This window comes from Leptidea sinapis, chromosome 39 (genome assembly GCF_905404315.1).
Source record: "Leptidea sinapis chromosome 39, ilLepSina1.1, whole genome shotgun sequence".
Taxonomy (NCBI): domain Eukaryota; kingdom Metazoa; phylum Arthropoda; class Insecta; order Lepidoptera; family Pieridae; genus Leptidea; species Leptidea sinapis.
Genome location: NC_066303.1, coordinates 9063971 through 9081755, shown reverse-complemented (window position 1 = coordinate 9081755; position 17785 = coordinate 9063971). Strand labels below are relative to the sequence as shown.

General features: G+C 34.0%; 1 protein-coding gene across 1 annotated transcript in view; it reads left to right on the top strand.

Moving 5' to 3' along the window:
- LOC126976123 (C3 and PZP-like alpha-2-macroglobulin domain-containing protein 8) overlaps positions 1-17368 on the top strand; it is a 275988-nt gene extending 258620 nt beyond the window's left edge. The window contains exons 15-26 of the mRNA XM_050824318.1: positions 3024-3182; positions 4316-4513; positions 6652-6874; positions 7222-7498; positions 7773-8171; positions 8316-8425; positions 8740-8885; positions 9503-9695; positions 11791-11947; positions 12259-12410; positions 13011-13170; positions 14331-17368. Coding sequence (XP_050680275.1) covers positions 3024-3182; positions 4316-4513; positions 6652-6874; positions 7222-7498; positions 7773-8171; positions 8316-8425; positions 8740-8885; positions 9503-9695; positions 11791-11947; positions 12259-12410; positions 13011-13170; positions 14331-15704 — 3548 coding nt within the window. The 3' untranslated portion in view covers positions 15705-17368. The remainder of the gene's footprint in view (positions 1-3023; positions 3183-4315; positions 4514-6651; positions 6875-7221; positions 7499-7772; positions 8172-8315; positions 8426-8739; positions 8886-9502; positions 9696-11790; positions 11948-12258; positions 12411-13010; positions 13171-14330) is intronic.
- Positions 17369-17785: the final 417 nt, after the last annotated feature.

Genomic DNA, 17785 nt, shown 5'->3' with positions numbered 1-17785 from the left:
TCTGCAGCATATGACGTTAGAAAGATTAGAGAGTACACGAATGTTGCGACCGCTAGAATAGTGTACTTCAGTTATTTTCACAGCATCATAACGTACGGTATTTTACTGTGGGGTCATGCTGCTGACATTGATATAGTGCTCTCTGCAAAAGAGAGCTGTCCGTGCTATATATCAGCTTGGTTAAAACTATATCTGTCTATAGACAGTCTCTCAAAGAAAAATTTAAAGAAATAAATATTATGACTGTTCATTGTGAGAACATTTACAAAAATTAAATATACGTTCACAAAAATCGTCACCTTATTGCTCTTAATAGTGAATTTCATTATTATAACACTAGAAATAAATTTAAATGTTTTATAAAAAAATGGCTCTGTCGTAAGTCCTATTACTCCACAGCTAAATAGCTAAGTGATTGGATAGCCTGGGACTAGACTATGATTATTTTATAGCGATAGAAATGACTGTACAATATTGTATATTTTTATTGAAAAGAGCGCAAAAAAAGATTGCTGGGAGAGTTTCTTGCGCCGCTTCTTCTCTCTCAGAGCGCCATTTGTTTCCGAAGCGGTAGTAGTATCTAGTACTTATTAGAAATGACATCAAAAATAATTCTATAGGAATCAATTTTGAGAAAATAAATGCCTTTTATGCCTATTTATAACAATATATTTTATTTCCAGACAAGTTATAGACATATACAGCACTTACACTACGCCTAGTTTGAGGCTAGTTCATTTGTGTGAAAGTGTATAGTTAATATTGATTCCGCATGACTCAAACATAAATGTAATTGAATAATATTATGATCACATTAGCTGTCAAAGTATTCTTCTAACGTCTAACGCACCAATAAAACTTCCACCACACGCAAGATATGAAACTTTATGACGTCATCCAACGTAGAGTAATAACCTTGATTTATGATTCATTTGATCGACGAGTTTCGTGGAGGCTTTTGTGTTTGAGTGTACAAAGCACGTGGCGTCATAAAAGCCATCTCGTTATTAAGGAATTATATTAGGTTTTTATGTCAGCCTATCAATCGGTAAATGGAATTGGCTGTTCGCGATAAAGCCTACATCAAAACATAAAACGTATTGTGTACACTATAATACGATTTGCGCATTAGTGCTCTCGTAAAAGTGGCTTTATTAAGGCATAATGATTTACATGTGTGTTTCGTTTTTTCCAGTTAATTTCTTTAAGAATAAGGGAGCTTAATTCAAATTCAAACTCATATATTTTTATTCAAAATAGGTTGTGACATTACTTATTGAAAGTCAAAAACTACCACCTATTCCAAAACGAATGCCTCAGACCTGAGGAGAACAGGCGCAACAAACTCAGCTGGCTTTTTTTTTCATCGAAAAACATGTTTACAAAGTAATATTGTACAATTAAACTAATTATTTAATAACCTGAGGGCGGTCGATCCAGTCTCAATCTGTGGTATCATTATGTTATAGTAACCTTTACCACATAATCGTTTCTTAACAATTCTTTTGAATAACGTAATAATTTTATTTTGAACATTTTCTGGGATCTTGTTGAAAAAAGGCATATAAATCGCCCCACAGACGACTTACTAACTCGACTTAGCCAACATTATAAGTTTAGGTCTGTTCGTGGTGTTAATATTATGGTTGTGACAGTTTGTAGTACATTCATTCATTGTGAAGCAACAGTCAAGATGTTAACTCTTTGAATTTTGCTCTCAATGAAATACCTCAATCAATAAATCCAATTAAATTCTAAATAACAAATAAGCTGATTCAATTATTATCTTCAATTCTCATATTATTACCCCTCTTTATTTCGTCAATTTACCCACTAATGTTCTACATTAATGATCCAAGATATATGTAAGATTAGATAACTTTACAATTCGCAATCTAAGTGAGTACTTGTGAATTAGTCCCGGTTTCTACCAAAGCAGAGAGGAGGGGAGAAGCGTTTTGATTACCAATCATATTTCGTTATTTCCACATCTCCTCTCCGCTTAGAGAGGAGAGGAGATGTCTCATTTTTCTTTGATTTTGTGCCGCGAGCGAACAAGCGGCGCGGCAGAGCGGAGATGTGAGATGTATTCCCTGCACCTATTCCCCGCGAATCGCATATCTTTCGTTCCTTCCGTATTTTTAACCGACTTTAGTAGTTTAGCGAAGTATTAACTCAAAAAAAGGAGGAGGCTCCAAAAATATTCTTATAGTATATTATATTATGTATATATTAACATAATATAGTCTGTAATAAAGTGTTTGTTGTTATTGATGTCAAATTTATTTTATTTTTTTATAATATTTTAGTTAAGTCTGTTTGTTTCCTCTTTGTGAAGTAAATTAAAATATAAATTTTGTAACGACATGACGGTTTCCTTTCGTAGATATCAGTTGACTGATTTTGAGCTCTCATAGCTCACATCTCCTCCCTGCTACACAACTACTTTCAGCTTTCGTGGAAATAACCTGATCGCTTCGCAGCTAATCTCCACTCATCTCTTGTCCTCTCCACTTTCGTGAAAACCGGGCCTTATTTGGACCGCAGCCACCATCTTGAAAATAAATATTTTTTTAATGGAATAGGAGGACAAACGAGCGTATGGGTCACCTGGTGTTAAGTGATCACCTCCGCCCATATTCTCTTGCAACACCAGAGGAATCACAAGAGCCGGCCTTTAAGGAAGGTGTACGCGCTTTTTTGAAGGAGCCCATATCGTATCGTCCTGGAAACACCGCACAAGGAAGCTCATTCCACAGCTTTGTAGTACGAGGAAGAAAGCTCCTTGAAAACCGCACTGTGGAGGACCGCCACACATTCAGATGGTGGGGAAGATATCCTAACTTGTGGCGTGTCGTGCGAAAGTGGAATTCGGCGGCAGGAATCAGGTTAAACAACAAGGTTTTTCGCTCTTAAACCAAGATATAAATTTAAATATAGCGTCAATCTATTTTTAATGTATGCTCGTGTATGTATGAATGTATCATGTTATGATATTTACAATTATATTTTAAATATTTCAGTTGAAATTACCGGCTACAGCGCTGACAACTGTTCCATATCATACACTTCATTCAACAATGAAAGCCTGGTTGGTTCGGTCATCCGGTCTGCGAGTGTTCTGGTACTCCCTGAAGGGTTACACAGAAGCGATACCCAGAGTGCTTACTTCTGTGCAAATGGTAAGTCGAAATAAATTTATTAATGATGATGATCATAAAATCTACAGCATCAACATCATTATTTTTATATATTATATAGCCAAAACAGAACTCATAAATATTCTTTAAAAACCTACTTGATATAAAAACAGAAAATAGTTCGCATATTATGAAAGTGTGTGTATAGGACTGCGTGAGGACATGTGTGTATGTGAGTGTGTGGGAATAATTATGCGCATTTTTCTAAGAGGATAGATAATTAATCACAAACCATTTCTGTTATAATATGTATTTCATTCACATATTAATTTATTCAAACAAAACTATATTTACAATACTATTAATAAATATATATATATTAGATGTAATATGATGTTGGTAATAATTATCCTACGATAAGGAATTGTAAATTGTGGAATACAGAAATCAAAATGCTGTAATTAAGCGTTACACTATGCTAACGGATTTGCCAAAAAATGTACTAGTGTACAAATCTTTTTTCAAAAAACTGACTTTGAATATTAAAATAAAGAAACTGAAAAATAGACACAGATATTTTCAAAAGTGACCCACATTTTGAATAACAAAAGGGTTTTCGAAATCAATTCTCGTACGAAAACTCAACGTAAATCAAAACTCAAACAAAATAAAATTCGTGATTTGACAACATTTTCCTTTCTGGGATCGGTTTAAATAATGAAAAAATTTTTAATTCGATTGCCATCAATAAGTATGTGTTTTCAATAATAAATAAGTGACTTAGTTAACCAAAAAAATTCATTATATTATAATAATTATAATTAATAACAATCTTACAGTTACCATCTACAATTACATATATTATAATGAAAAGGACAAAAAATATTACTTTCTTATGCATATTGTTATCATTAATTATAGAGTAAATATCTACATTCTACATAATTATTAAAAATAAAATTTTATTTTTATTACTCACTCTCCGACCAACAGTGATGAAGAAAGGACATACTTTCTTCATCACTATTGGTCGAAACCCCTTCTTGGGCCCCCTCCAGCTTTTTCCATTACTAACTTTTTCCATAACTTTCGATATATTATTTTCTTCGACAAACAAGATATTATGATAATAATATGTGTAATAGAGCGATACATACTTTTTTGTAAAATTCCAGAACATCTTGCTGTATCCTCTCGAGGCTCGTGGGAATGGCAATGGGTTGCTGCACCCAGGAACCGCGCCGGCTTGGTGCTGGAGCTGCGTGCCCAGGGAGCCGCTCACGTGGCACTCTCCACTGTTCGAGACGCTTCTGACGATATGTATCGAGTGGTCTTCGAGAGAAGCCGAGTGTGGATCGCTAAGGGAAAACATGGTAACAATCTTCATACTTAAAAAGGGAAAGGGCCTTCGTATTAATGTGAGAACTGGCCCGTGAGTGCGCCTGCTTTTACGTACAAATATGCGGACAGACAAGTTGTATGAAAATACAGTTCAAAAGATTTTTTATGCCAATACGGGACGGACGAGCAGCGCGTTCAACTGATAGTAATTGATACACCCTGCCCATTATTTATTTAACTTTTTGATGGCATGAAAAGTTTAAATTAACTTGAATTGAGATACAAACATAACTTGATGGGGTTGTCATAAAACCCGATCCACTTCACGATGTTGGATAATAATAATAAATTTATAATAACTAATAATTAATTAATTAATACTCTTTCCCAATCCAATTCTTTATTTGTTTATTTTAATGGCTGTTGAATACATTAGCAGAAAATGATACTGCTCAGTTTTAATGAAAAAGACTTCAAATAGCATTCAATAAAAACATATTTTGCATTTTTTTTTGATAAAGTTAAAATCATTTGTTTTTATTTTCCTCATAGGAAAAATGTAATAGACCACTATGTTCCACTTGCGTGAAAGTGATTTCACTGCTCGTGTGTATCATGTGTGGCCCTCGGCTGTCTCGTTTCTACAAATTACACCCTCGTTAGCCATCGCTAACAATATCATCGCACTTGCTCATAAATTGGATCGTGTTTTATGACATCCCCGTCAAGTTAAGTTTGTACCTCAATTTAAGTTCAATCCAAGCATTCTTAATTTAACCTTTTAATACCAACAAAAAGTTAACAACAAAGAATTTTGTATTTTTCTTCGCAAACTTTGATTGAAACATGTATTTGAGCGTTGATCATGACACTCTCGAATCCCTTATCGATCACGTATCCCTTATTGATCTAACATAACATCTCAAGTACTAGGCTATAGCCAATAAAGCATACTAATTTCGTAACTGAACTTTTTAAAAATATAAAGTCGATTAATGACACTAGTCCATTAAATAAGCCTGCGGTAATATTCCTTTATTCTAGTTGCTATTTGTTTTTATCACAGGATTTTATGATCTTTTCTTATTATTAATACAAACGGGAGTAGAAATAACTTTTTTATACAAACAAAACAATTCTTATAACTATATTACAATACTATGACTACATAAAATTAAAACTATCATTACGTGGAAGCGTACAAAGAATACTGGCAGCATTTCCGCGTTGTATAGCTAGGCTGATCCGTTGACCGAAATAGCTGCCAGCTCTTGGGTTTCCAGTAGCCTAAATGAGGCGCGAAGATAGTATTTTGAACATTCTCAGCGCCTCTGGGCCCCGCAGGCCTAGTGTCTTAACACCAAACGCCACAAAGATGTATGTCTTCGACAGTCGAAGCAGCAGCCCAAGCACCGGCTGACGTAACTTGGACATGAGATGGGGCCAAAGGAGTAGAAACAGAATAAAGTATTACCATAAGAAATAAAATAGGCCTTTATTTAAAATTATTCAAACGCTTGCTAGATTAGATACTGAAATCATAGCAAAATATTACATTCGTGATTTCACCTAGTTATTTTTTTATTTAGAAATTACCAATACTATCATATTTTGTTAGACAAGGTCTTTTTTAGGATGATTCTGTGAAAAAATATGTCCAAAATCATATAAATTTTAATCGAGATCTATATTTTAATGATTTACACAATCATCATAGCTAGGTTCTGAGACAGCTTTCAAGGCATAAAAGGCATTTATTTTCTCAAAATTGATTCCATTAGAATTATTTTTGATGTCATTTCTAATATACTAGATACTACAACCGCTTCGGAAACAAATGGCGAATTTCTGAGAGAGAAGAAGCGGCGCAGGAAACTCTCACTTTAGGTCTGGCGACTCCTCAAAATCCCAAATTAATCTCAGATTAAATTAACTAACAGTCTATAAAAAGATTCTGAATCATAGTTTCTCAGTGTGGAAACCTCATTAGACACAGGATAAGGAAGGAAAGAATTTCTAAGTTTACTTGATACTTATACTTAATTCTCAAATAACTTAAATGCAGAATGTCCCCTTTATAAGTGCTAACAGATTGAAGGTACAAGGTGATTTGTTCTGGTATATTTATCATCTTCCTATTTATCGTCAAAACTTATGTCAATATTTTCAGGGTATGATGTGCATCTGGCAAGTGCTGAACAAACTGAGACAGACGAAGAATGTTCTGGATCAACCTGGTGTGCTTGGTGGGTGTGGTGGGAGGGAGGAAGATTGTCCGTGGGCAAGGGGGCAGCCCCAAATGAGAGACCCTTACTTATGTGGCCTTTGCCCAATAACATGCGCATACAATATGTGGGCTTCAGTGCGTTGTGGGGAAACACTGCAGATTTCAGGTGAGGTAGTCTTTGGGCATAGCTCAAATGATAGAGTTGGTCAATTTACGCCCCGATGTGCTTCTTAAATGTTGTGGCTTGGAATATTAATTATTTTTAGATCAGAACTACTAGGTTAATTAACAGTCTTAGCGACAGTTACAGTTACAGGTGCTCAGCAACAGTTACCTTCTCCATTATTTCATCAACGGATCGTTTTCTATCCTCTCTATTTTCCTTTATGAGATCTGAAAACTTATATAACATGATGGTGCCTCTTTTAACAATGGCATAATACTTACGCACTTTGGTACTTATAAGATTTCCTTATGGATTTATATGCTTCACAATAAACTTAATAATTTCAGAATATGGAACTTCAATGAAGAGGCTGGATTCTCCCAAGTTCTGGAGCTAGGTCTCCCACATGGTGTGGTGCCCGGTTCTGCAAGCGGAACACTGCTTGTCTCAGGAGGTCTCCACCTTCCAATCTACAGTATCAGTGATGCTCCAGATTCCGTTTGGAAAGATTCCCAACTTTCTGCCGCCGCTGCCAACTTATCGCCACTATTGGCTCTCCAACACATACCGCATTTAATTGACGAGTCAGAAAAGGAGAGGATTTTGAAGAAATTGCCTGAACAGGTTTGTAATAATTACTCATTATAACTAAAACATAATTAAACATGATAATATATTTGCAACAGAAATAATTTTATTTACATTCGAAAGTCATTTTAAAAGATTGTACTTTGTCTTGAAATCAATTTCATCAACAAAATACATTATTATGTACTTTAAATTATTTTTTACATCTTGGTTATTATAAATCATCGAAAACTCAATTAAAGACATTCTACAGCATATCGATGTCAATGTTTCTTTGCATAAATAATATTAATTGTGACTTTTATAACAGGTGCAAATCCTGCTATCGTTCCGGAAAAGCGACAACTCTTTCAGTGACCATCCTGCAGTGAAGAGTCATTTATCTACTATAAAAATACTGGAAATACTATCAAAAATACAATCCTACTACCCCATTGACCCTGACTTATTGCAATCAGTTAAAACTTGGATACAGAAGCGACAAAATACAGACGGTTCATTCACACCACTAGAAGCTGACAAGGAAGTAGACTACTATCCTGTATCTCTTAAGAAGTTAAATGAAAGTGATGTCGATGTTGATGTACATGAATATTATTATTTCGATAAAGATGGAAACATGACTGATGATAAAATTGAAGCTGAGAGAACCGTTGAAGTTACTGCTGAAACTCTTGTAGCTTTGTTAGAAGTTGGTGTTGAGAATCAGGTAATAATTACTTCAATCAATATAAATATTATAAGTAATAAAATACTATTTCACTTTAACATTCAATCGAATGTAACAAATAGAGCATTAGCTTATTATATAAATATAATAAAAATATAATAAAAAATCTAAATTGGTTTACAGTTGGATGAAGACGTTGCAAAAAAGGCGCAGAGATATTTAGAAGAGAACGTACACGAGTTAACTTCACCAGCTGCTCTTGCTGCCACTGTATTAGCTTTGGTGCTAGCTAGGTTAGTATTACCACAGAATAGGGATCATTACTTAGGTATTACTAATTATCAGAATCATTCTTTTAAATTTGGATATGTTCTACGAGGAAAGGACAAACACTAACAACTTCGATCATAATAATATCAAAGCTCAAATATAAATTTAAAACTTCATTTTATTTTATTTCTCTTTAATTATATTTTTTTACTTCACAGCTACAATTATTTATCAAATATATATGAAAATACTTATTATGATTTTTAAATTTTTATAATGCTTTAAGGTTCTGTGACTTACTTTCATTTATAATTCTTATAAAAATTTGTATTTTTAGGAGTCCTGTAGTTCCTGAAGCATTAGAAATACTGCGTAATGCCTCAACGACAGAAGAGGGAGAATTTGGTTGGCCTGCGCCGAGGAAAGATGCCGCTGATTGGTTGCTGGAAGAGACTTCAAGAAATATTAAAACAACTTCTTATGGTAAGAAATTATGTATATTATTAGATTTAAATTAATAAAAATTTCCCATTATTCTAGTGTGTGTTTTTCAACCGACTAACGATGATTACGATGATAACGATGAAAACTGGGGAAAAGAACAGCTTGTTTAAATGCAAATAACTAATCTAATTAAAATTCTACTTATTCTTCATATCGTATCTGTATAATTGATAAAAATCTTATGATTGGCTTATGGGTAAGTATGTACGTAAGTACCTGGTAGGTAGTAAAGTAAATAATGTAATTTTATTATAGTTAAATCAATTTTTTTAATGAAAATAAGGGACGAGACTAGGAGGACGTAATTATGGTAATTGAAACGCCCTGTCCGTTACAATGCAGTGCCGCTCAGGCAGTCACCTTGAGACATAAGATGTTAAGTCTCATTTGCCCAGTAATTTCACTAGCTACGGCGCCCTTCAGACCGAAACACAGTAATGCTTACACATTACTGCTTCACGGCAGAACTAGGCGCCGTTGTGGTACACGTAAACTAGCCTAAATTCTGTGCAAAGGAGCCTACCACTGGTAAAAGGAATTGGTTTACAGTTGGATGAAGACGTTGTGTTAATTGTATTTTAATTTTAAAATTCTAGAAGCAGTATCAATGGAGCAATACGTGGCTGGTGTACGAGTGTTGCTAGCAGCGTGTGCTCGTGGTGCCCTGGCTGAGGGTGAAGCTGCCGCCAGGTTCCTGTACTACAGAGCATCTACATTACAGAAACACCCCAGCCTGGCGTACTCTGCCACAAAAGCCGCCGCCCAGTATGCTTCTCTGGCGCACGACAGGTTAAATTATATTTTTAATAAATATTACAAATTTCTTCACTGTATTTTGAATGAATGAATAAGTTTCCACGTTTACAATATCATAAGAATATGTACACAAAAATAATAATAATTACAAAAATACACACTGGTGTTTCATATATTATTTTTCGAATTGAATAGCTAGCAATAATATGACATTTACAGGATTAATTTGAGCACTCAAATGAGTCTCGGGCCCAGTTTTATGATAACTGAAACTGTAAGATAGTGATTGAGAAATATACCAATTTTGATATATCATTACATGACAACCTATATAGCCGAGTGGTTAGCGATCCTACCTACTAAGCTAGAGGTCCCGGGTTCGAATCCCGGTATGTGCAAGCATTTATATGATGAATATAGATGTTTGTTTCCGAGTCATGGATGTTTAAATGTATTTATGTATGTTTATATGAATATATGTATGATTAAGTAGGTATATTGTATTAAATATATCATTGTCTTGTAACCCATAATATATGCTTAGCTCGGGGCAAGATAATATGTGTAAAAAGTGTGTCAATATTATTATTACATACCTAACTAATAAGTTAGATAAACTGAAACTGATATTATAGATAGTGATTGAGAAGTGTACCAATTTTGATATATCATTTATATATTACTAATAAGATCTTTACTGAAATTTACCGCATCATTACTTTTTAGAATTTGTTCCTTATTACTGACACTCATTCGAGTGTAGTAATGCTGTGTATGTTTTTTAAAACATTCCTGAGTAGGAATATCGATTTTTCAAAAATCAGATGCAGTTTTAGATTCATCAAAATCGAGCCCGAGATTTCTATATGCAGTTTTCGCTTTTTGTCATACTTTCGGATTGTTCCTAAAATATTAGGAAAATTCGAAATGTTGATTTCAAGAAGGTTCGTTGCTTCGTAATCCAACTTCCTCTGTTCAATTAAATTTACGGGGTTAATCATAATATTACCTAGCTAGATCAAGAAAGTCTGAAGAGAGACTGCATGTATTATAATTTTTTTTTATGATAATACCCTTATTACCTCCCTAGGAGACGAACAGGACGTTCAACTGATGGTAATTGATACGCCCTGCCCATTACAATACAGTGCCACTCAGGATTCTTGAAAAACCCAAAATTTCTGAACGGCACTACAATTGCGCTCGTCACCTTGAGACATAAGATGTTAAGTCTCATTTGCCCATTAATTTCACTAGCTACGGCGCCCTTCAGACCGAAACACAGTACTAATGTTTACACATTACTGCTTCACGGCAGAAATAGGTGCCGTTGTCGTACCCATAATCAAGCAGGAGTGCAAAAGAGCCTCCCACTGGTATAATCTTAGAATCCACTAACCTTATTTTATGTATGTAATAGATTTTTAACTTATAATAACGAATTGTTTAGATTTGAAAGAGCGACATCTCAAGTCAATTTCCAAATATGCAATTATTGGGGTTGAGCTGTTATCAACGGTAATGTATTTTCCTGTAGATAGAGCCATAACCTGAAAGTTGAATTAGATATACCAAAATTTACGATCCATGCGTACTCGAACGGTTGGCTCAGCTGTTAGTAAGAGCGCTCGGACGATACCCGAGAGGTAGCGGGTTCGAGTCCCAAATTTGTTCATAAATTTTGGTTACAAATATAATTTATACTTATATTTTCAACTTTCAACTTGTACAGGGGGTAAACCCCTGTACAAATAAGACTTGAAATACTATATTACTTTACATCGAATAAATAATTTGTTGACGAGCGCAGTAGTAGTCCCGCTTAGAATTTTTGGGTTTGTCAATAATCACTACATCATAATGGACAGGGCGTATCAATTACCATCAGTTGAATGAAGCTCGTCTCGTCCCATTTTTTCATAAAAGCAATATTTTTGCATATAACAAGTACTAGGCCATAAACATTAAGTCTAAGACAGATCATATTCTGAGTAAATAAGTGCAAACATTGAGTTAATCTAGTGCTATACGTGGCTTAAATTTGTGTAAATGGTGGACCAGGTAACCTATAAGAGACCCTTAAGCGTATCCTAATTTATTGATTGATAAGGTCCAATTTTGTGTGCAGGCATCGCGCGCTAACAGTATCGCTGGCCACGGCTGGTATGGAACTAACAGATACACTGGAACTGCGAGCCACTAGTCCCAACCGCGAGTTGCAACTCCCAGGGCTGCCAACCAAAGTATTTGTATATGCTACTGGTGCTGGATGTGCTACTGTTCAGGTATCTGAATATAACCATAAATTAGCATACCTCAAGACGTATTAGTTAGTAATTACTCTAGTTAAGCGAGCATAAACTTATAGTCGAACGGGTTCGACTCCCGCATCGTTAATAAAATTTTGTTTTCACATTTAATTTGTGTATTAATCCTAGAAGTGTTTTCAAAACAAACTAAACACTAGAATACACCACCGAAGCTTATTTGCATAAAATACTTGCACCTAATAATGTGATCCTTGGCAATTTTGATTTTGATTTAATTTGTCTTAATTTTAATTAATACATTTAAAATTTTATTAACATGTTTTCAGGGAACGATCACGTATTCAACGTATACTCCAAAACCGGAAAATGCCTTATTAAATATCCAAGCTGCTATTATTGAAGAAATCAGACCAGAACGAAGTAGTATAGAGGAGTTGCAGGGCAATCTACCAACAGTCATCATCAAGACATGTTTTAAGTAAGTTAAAACAGATTTTTCATCGCACTGCAAAATGAGTCTGCAAAATGAGTCCAAAAGTGAGTGAGCGGCACTGCAATTAGAATCACAAGAGTGTTGCTGGTCTATAGAAAGATTGTATGCGCTTTACTTTAAGATGCCACACAGACCTGTAACCACTTGTTGAGAATAACAAACATACAACCAAACATAGTCCACTATGTTTAATGAACTTAAAAAGATTAATATAAGATGGCGGCTAGATTATGGGTACCACAACGGTGCCTATTTCTGCCGTGAAGCAGTAATGTGTAAACATTACTGTGTTTCGGTCTGAAGGGCACCGTAGCTAGTGAAATTACTGGGCAAATGAGACTTAACATCTTATGTCTCAAGGTGACGAGCGCAATACTACCTAGTGCCGCTTAAAATTTTGGGTTTTTCAAGAATCCTGTGCTGCAATGCATTGTAATGGGCAGGGCGTATTAGTTACCATCAGTTGAACGTCCTGATGGTCTCGTCCCATTTTTTCATAATAATAAAAAAGATAGTGAATTGATCTTAACCCTAATCAGAGTATCGTTAGTTTCACCTAAATGGTTATATTTTTTCTAATTTCAGATGGAAAGGCAAAAAGCGTTCCGGAATACTCCGCGTAGAAGTATCATTGTTCTCTGGCTATGAGCTACATTCTGTAAACCCAGTTGTACTGGATGGAGCAACGTTCGCAGACTTGCACTACGGTTCTAGGGGTGAATCTATTTGGTTCGTTTTCAATAATGTAAGTATGAAATGTGTAATCATCGTACGCCTATGAATGCAGGTATTTTCATGGCTAGTCTCGCGTGCACCAACAAATATGGATAGTTTTTTATGATAAGAAATATTTTCTAGCAAGACTATCAATACCACGTTACAGTGCAATACATTTTTTAAAAACGTAATAATAAGAGGATTCACAACACGATCTAAGAAAATATTTTAAAACACTTTGGCAGATATCTTCACGCCTTCTCGCTTTTTCTAAAAATGAAACTTTATGACTCCTAAATCCATCACTAACCCATGACTGACGCAGGATGGTGAGCTTGTTGCCCTATTCCGGCCACTTGAAAACCTTCTTTGCAGCTATGTATATGTATATGCGTATATTTTGCAATTTTGATTGTGTTAGTGCTCATCATCAGTGAAAGGATATTTCTGAACTTAACACGCGCGTATGGAGACAGCAAGCCTTTTGATCGGGCCACTCTTTTTAGCTGTAGGGATTGTTTTAGGTCATATCCTGTATAGTCGTAATTTCTTGAGAAAAGTCCGATATAATAATATTCGACTGTTACCCACCTATTGAAGTGTCTTGAAAATGATCGACGGCTCCATACCCACTTTGTACTAAGCAATCATTGCAATTCTGTTTTCTCAGCCTACTCCATTATTGTGATTTTGTTGTGAAATTTTAGGATGTTATAATATTTATCACCACACTGGTTATAAAAAGAGGAACGTACCGCAACAGAATTTTCATAAAAGGTCTTGATGCCAACGTTAGTATCTCCATTACCTTGTAGGAAGTCTCTCAGAATGTCAGATGAAAAAGATTGACTGGTTGTTTGTTTACAATGAAAGTTCAACATATTATGGAGTTCCGAATAGTACCTATTCAGATATACCAATTCAGTTTCCCACGGCAGACTCTCGTATGATATCTAATCGTCGTGCACTCGTATATATTTTTACAAAACTTCGTTCTGGCCCGTACCAGGCGTATTTTTAGTCATTAACAAAGCTTCGAACTTTGTTAATGACTAAAAATATTTCATGTATTAGATGCTCGATTACGTTTTTGCACTGATATTATTTATTTTCAACGCTGCACTGGATGTTAATTATTATAACACTCAATATAAAGTTAAAATAATGTTAAACTTTGATTTGTTACAGATTAGTTCAACTTGTCCTATTTGCGTCACATACGAGGCGAGATCTAAATTTATAATAACAAGCCTTCGCCCTGGATTCGCAAAAATCTATCCTTTATCAAGACCTGACTTAAGTGTTGAAACATTTTTCCATGCGACATCAGGAAGTCCTCTACTTAAAGGCATAACAGACGATGATATGATCACTTGGTTCAATAAACCAGAAATAGCCAATTTCAAATCAAGTAGTATAGATAATATCTGTGAATGTGGACGAATTTGTAGTCGAGATTATGAATTTAGAAAACCTAGCAACGACCAACAATCAAGCTCCCAGAATCCTATTATATTTGGTGATACTGAATTTACTGATATAGTTACAAATATAGATGCAATTACTGTACTAACCTTCAACGATTCTGATATTAAGATAACAACGCGAAAAACTATCGATGAAAAGGTACCTACTGCTACCCCTCCACTGGATCTTGCAACAATTGGCTATACAATTATTAAAAATCTGGATACATTTTCTACGCAGTTGCCAGCCAGTACCACAACTTTCAAGGATATGGTCATACCTACCAAATTAACTAAAAGTGATAAGATTGATAATAACCTGCTACCTATGTTATCTAAAGAATCACCTAAATCTAAGACATATATAAAGAAAGTAGATATAAAGAAAAAACCCTTGCCTAGACGCAAAGGTACATTAAAAGCTACGTATGGTGATAAACAAGAAGTTTTTTTCCCTAGAACTGCACCCATAAATATTACTTCAATTACTCAAATCAAAAATAACAATGTTTCAAGACCTACGGAAAATATAGACGTGGCAAAAATTCAAAATCAGCAATCAACGAATCTTCCAATCATAAATGTGAATATTTCTGAAATAAATGGAACGATATCATCACTCAACTTTAATCAAGAGACAACAACTATAGGGCACACTATTACAGCAATCACAAAGAGCAATATTAAATCTTTTCACTACAGAACAAAAAAACCAAAAGCTAAAACACAAATTCCAAAACCAAAAATGGACAGTAATCAAACAAACACTAAGCATTTTGAGAATAATAAAACAGTACAAGATAATAAAAATAAAACTTCGTCAATTGAAATAAAGCCCAAACAATTAAAATCTATAAATAAAGAAATCCATAAAATTCCTCCAACACCTATGTCTGAAACATCTCGGTTGATTAATGATTCGACCAAAACTGAAATTACACCAGACAAGGATGGATTCGAAATTTTAGACAAAAATCATCTTTGGGATCTACTTAAAGAGGATCCTGACAACGTCACTAAACTTGACGATAAAATTCAAGTTCACAATATACTAAATGTTTCAGTTGACAAAAGAAACGATAGCAAATCCTTATAACTTCGTTGTAAGAAATAAAGATTTATTTTTGTATCATTTTAAATAAACAATGCGGTTACTTTTAAACTCTTTTATAAATATTGTGAATGATCACTTGAAAATCTCTTTTCTTTAATTTTATCCTTATAATATTTTGCTCTAGTTCCTTGCTCATGATTAATAGCACAAAAATAATTATCTGCATTTATTGTCCGTTTATTGGATGTGTGTTGTAAATAATAAACTTCTAAGATTAATTATTAATTAAGTAAATGTGCTGTGACGATTAGTTGTAAATGGATCGTAGGTTTCTAATCTGTAAGATTGAATCAGGTGTTTTTAATGCTACAAACTGATTTAAGGCAATATCTGAAGACGAATATATGAATAGCAAAAAAATAATATGTATGACCAACAATAAAAAAGATCCTTTTTCGAATGAAATTTTTGATTTAAGATATTATCTTTTTAAATTTAATAACATATATTTAATTAATGACAAGAATAATAGTGTTAAATACATAACACATTATGACATATTAAAGATGTAACTTAAGAAATACCTTATCGCAATTTAATAATTTTTTCGGCGTCTATTTATAACGGAAGTTTTGATTCTTAGGTAAAAAACGTTTAAACAATAATTGGGAAATTTTAAAACGCACCTTTACTGAATTTACAAAAGGGCTTCAAGCTTCAAATAGTATATTACCCTAAGATAGATTTGCTAGACATATTAGGTAATTGGTGTAGGGCATGTTTAATATTATTACTCTTTTAATAGATAAAGATGGTTGTATTTAGATAAAGTTTCGTAGCAATAAATGTAAGCCATGTAAATATAATTTTACTTCCATATAGTTGCCAAAATTTCGATTAATTTAGACTTCTGTAATCCTACTTAGGTACCCTATGATAGTTTAGTCTTTTAGTATAATGCGTAATGCAAAATGCCCCAGAATTTCCATCCGTCTTAACTATTTCTTCTATGTCTATTGTTAAAACGTAGTCTCTTACAGTAGATGTGTTAGATCGTTTTTATTAAAGCATTTAGATCCATTTCTTCATCACTTCAATTTCATTAGAATTTCATAGTTCCGTTTTGTTGTAGATTAGTTAGCTTTATAATCCTGTATTGTATTCTTTAGATGTATAACGTAGTCATACTTATAAATTCCATCTTTTTCAAAGTTACAATGCGTACTCGTAAACCTTTTCATGTCAGAAATATGTTCTTAAGATAATTTATTTAAATTCTTTATTACCCTAAACAGACCTCAAATCTTTCATAAGTCAAAGTGACTCACTACATTTTGTACTTTAAAATTGACTGATATTATTTTTGAATTTATGTCTATCATCAACTCTCGTTTTTAACTGTCACAGGTTTTTCTAGTATTTGTGATTAGCTAATATTTTTAATTTATTTATATGTCATTATTTAATATTTTTTCTCTAGTCATAAACTTAGTGTTTAACTTTAAATATTTGATAAATTCGTGTAGTAATATAAGTGTGTAATTGTACGGTTGTATCAATATAGGTGCTTGTGCGAAGGATTATTGTCAATTTCAAGTGTAACAGAATTTGGATCTCGGTCTAAGTTCAAAATTTTTATGCTTACTGAATAAGCTAGTACTGTAAACTCGATGTAATGGAAGAGAAATAAACATAATAAACCCTTATAGTATGTTTTATTAATTCCTTCACGAATACTTTAATATTATGTGTTCAAAAATTTTTGAGTATGAAGCCCTTACAATGATATTGTAGGTCCATAACTCCATGATGCCTTACGCCCTGCCCATAACATTGCAATGCCGCTCAGAATTTTTGAAAAACTTTGCTCGTAACGGTGAGACATAAGACGTTAAGACTTATTTACCCAATAATTTCAGCTAGGCGCCCTTCAGACCGAAACACAGTAAAGCTTAAACATTACTGCTTTACAGCAGAAATAGGCGCCGTTGAGCAATCCGTAATCTAGCCGGCATCCTGTGCAAAGGGGCCTCCCACTGATAAACTGGTAATTTTTTTATATTTAAAGGTTCAAACAGGTAAACGGCTCACTGAATTGCTCTATACCCATCTTTTCCGGCCTT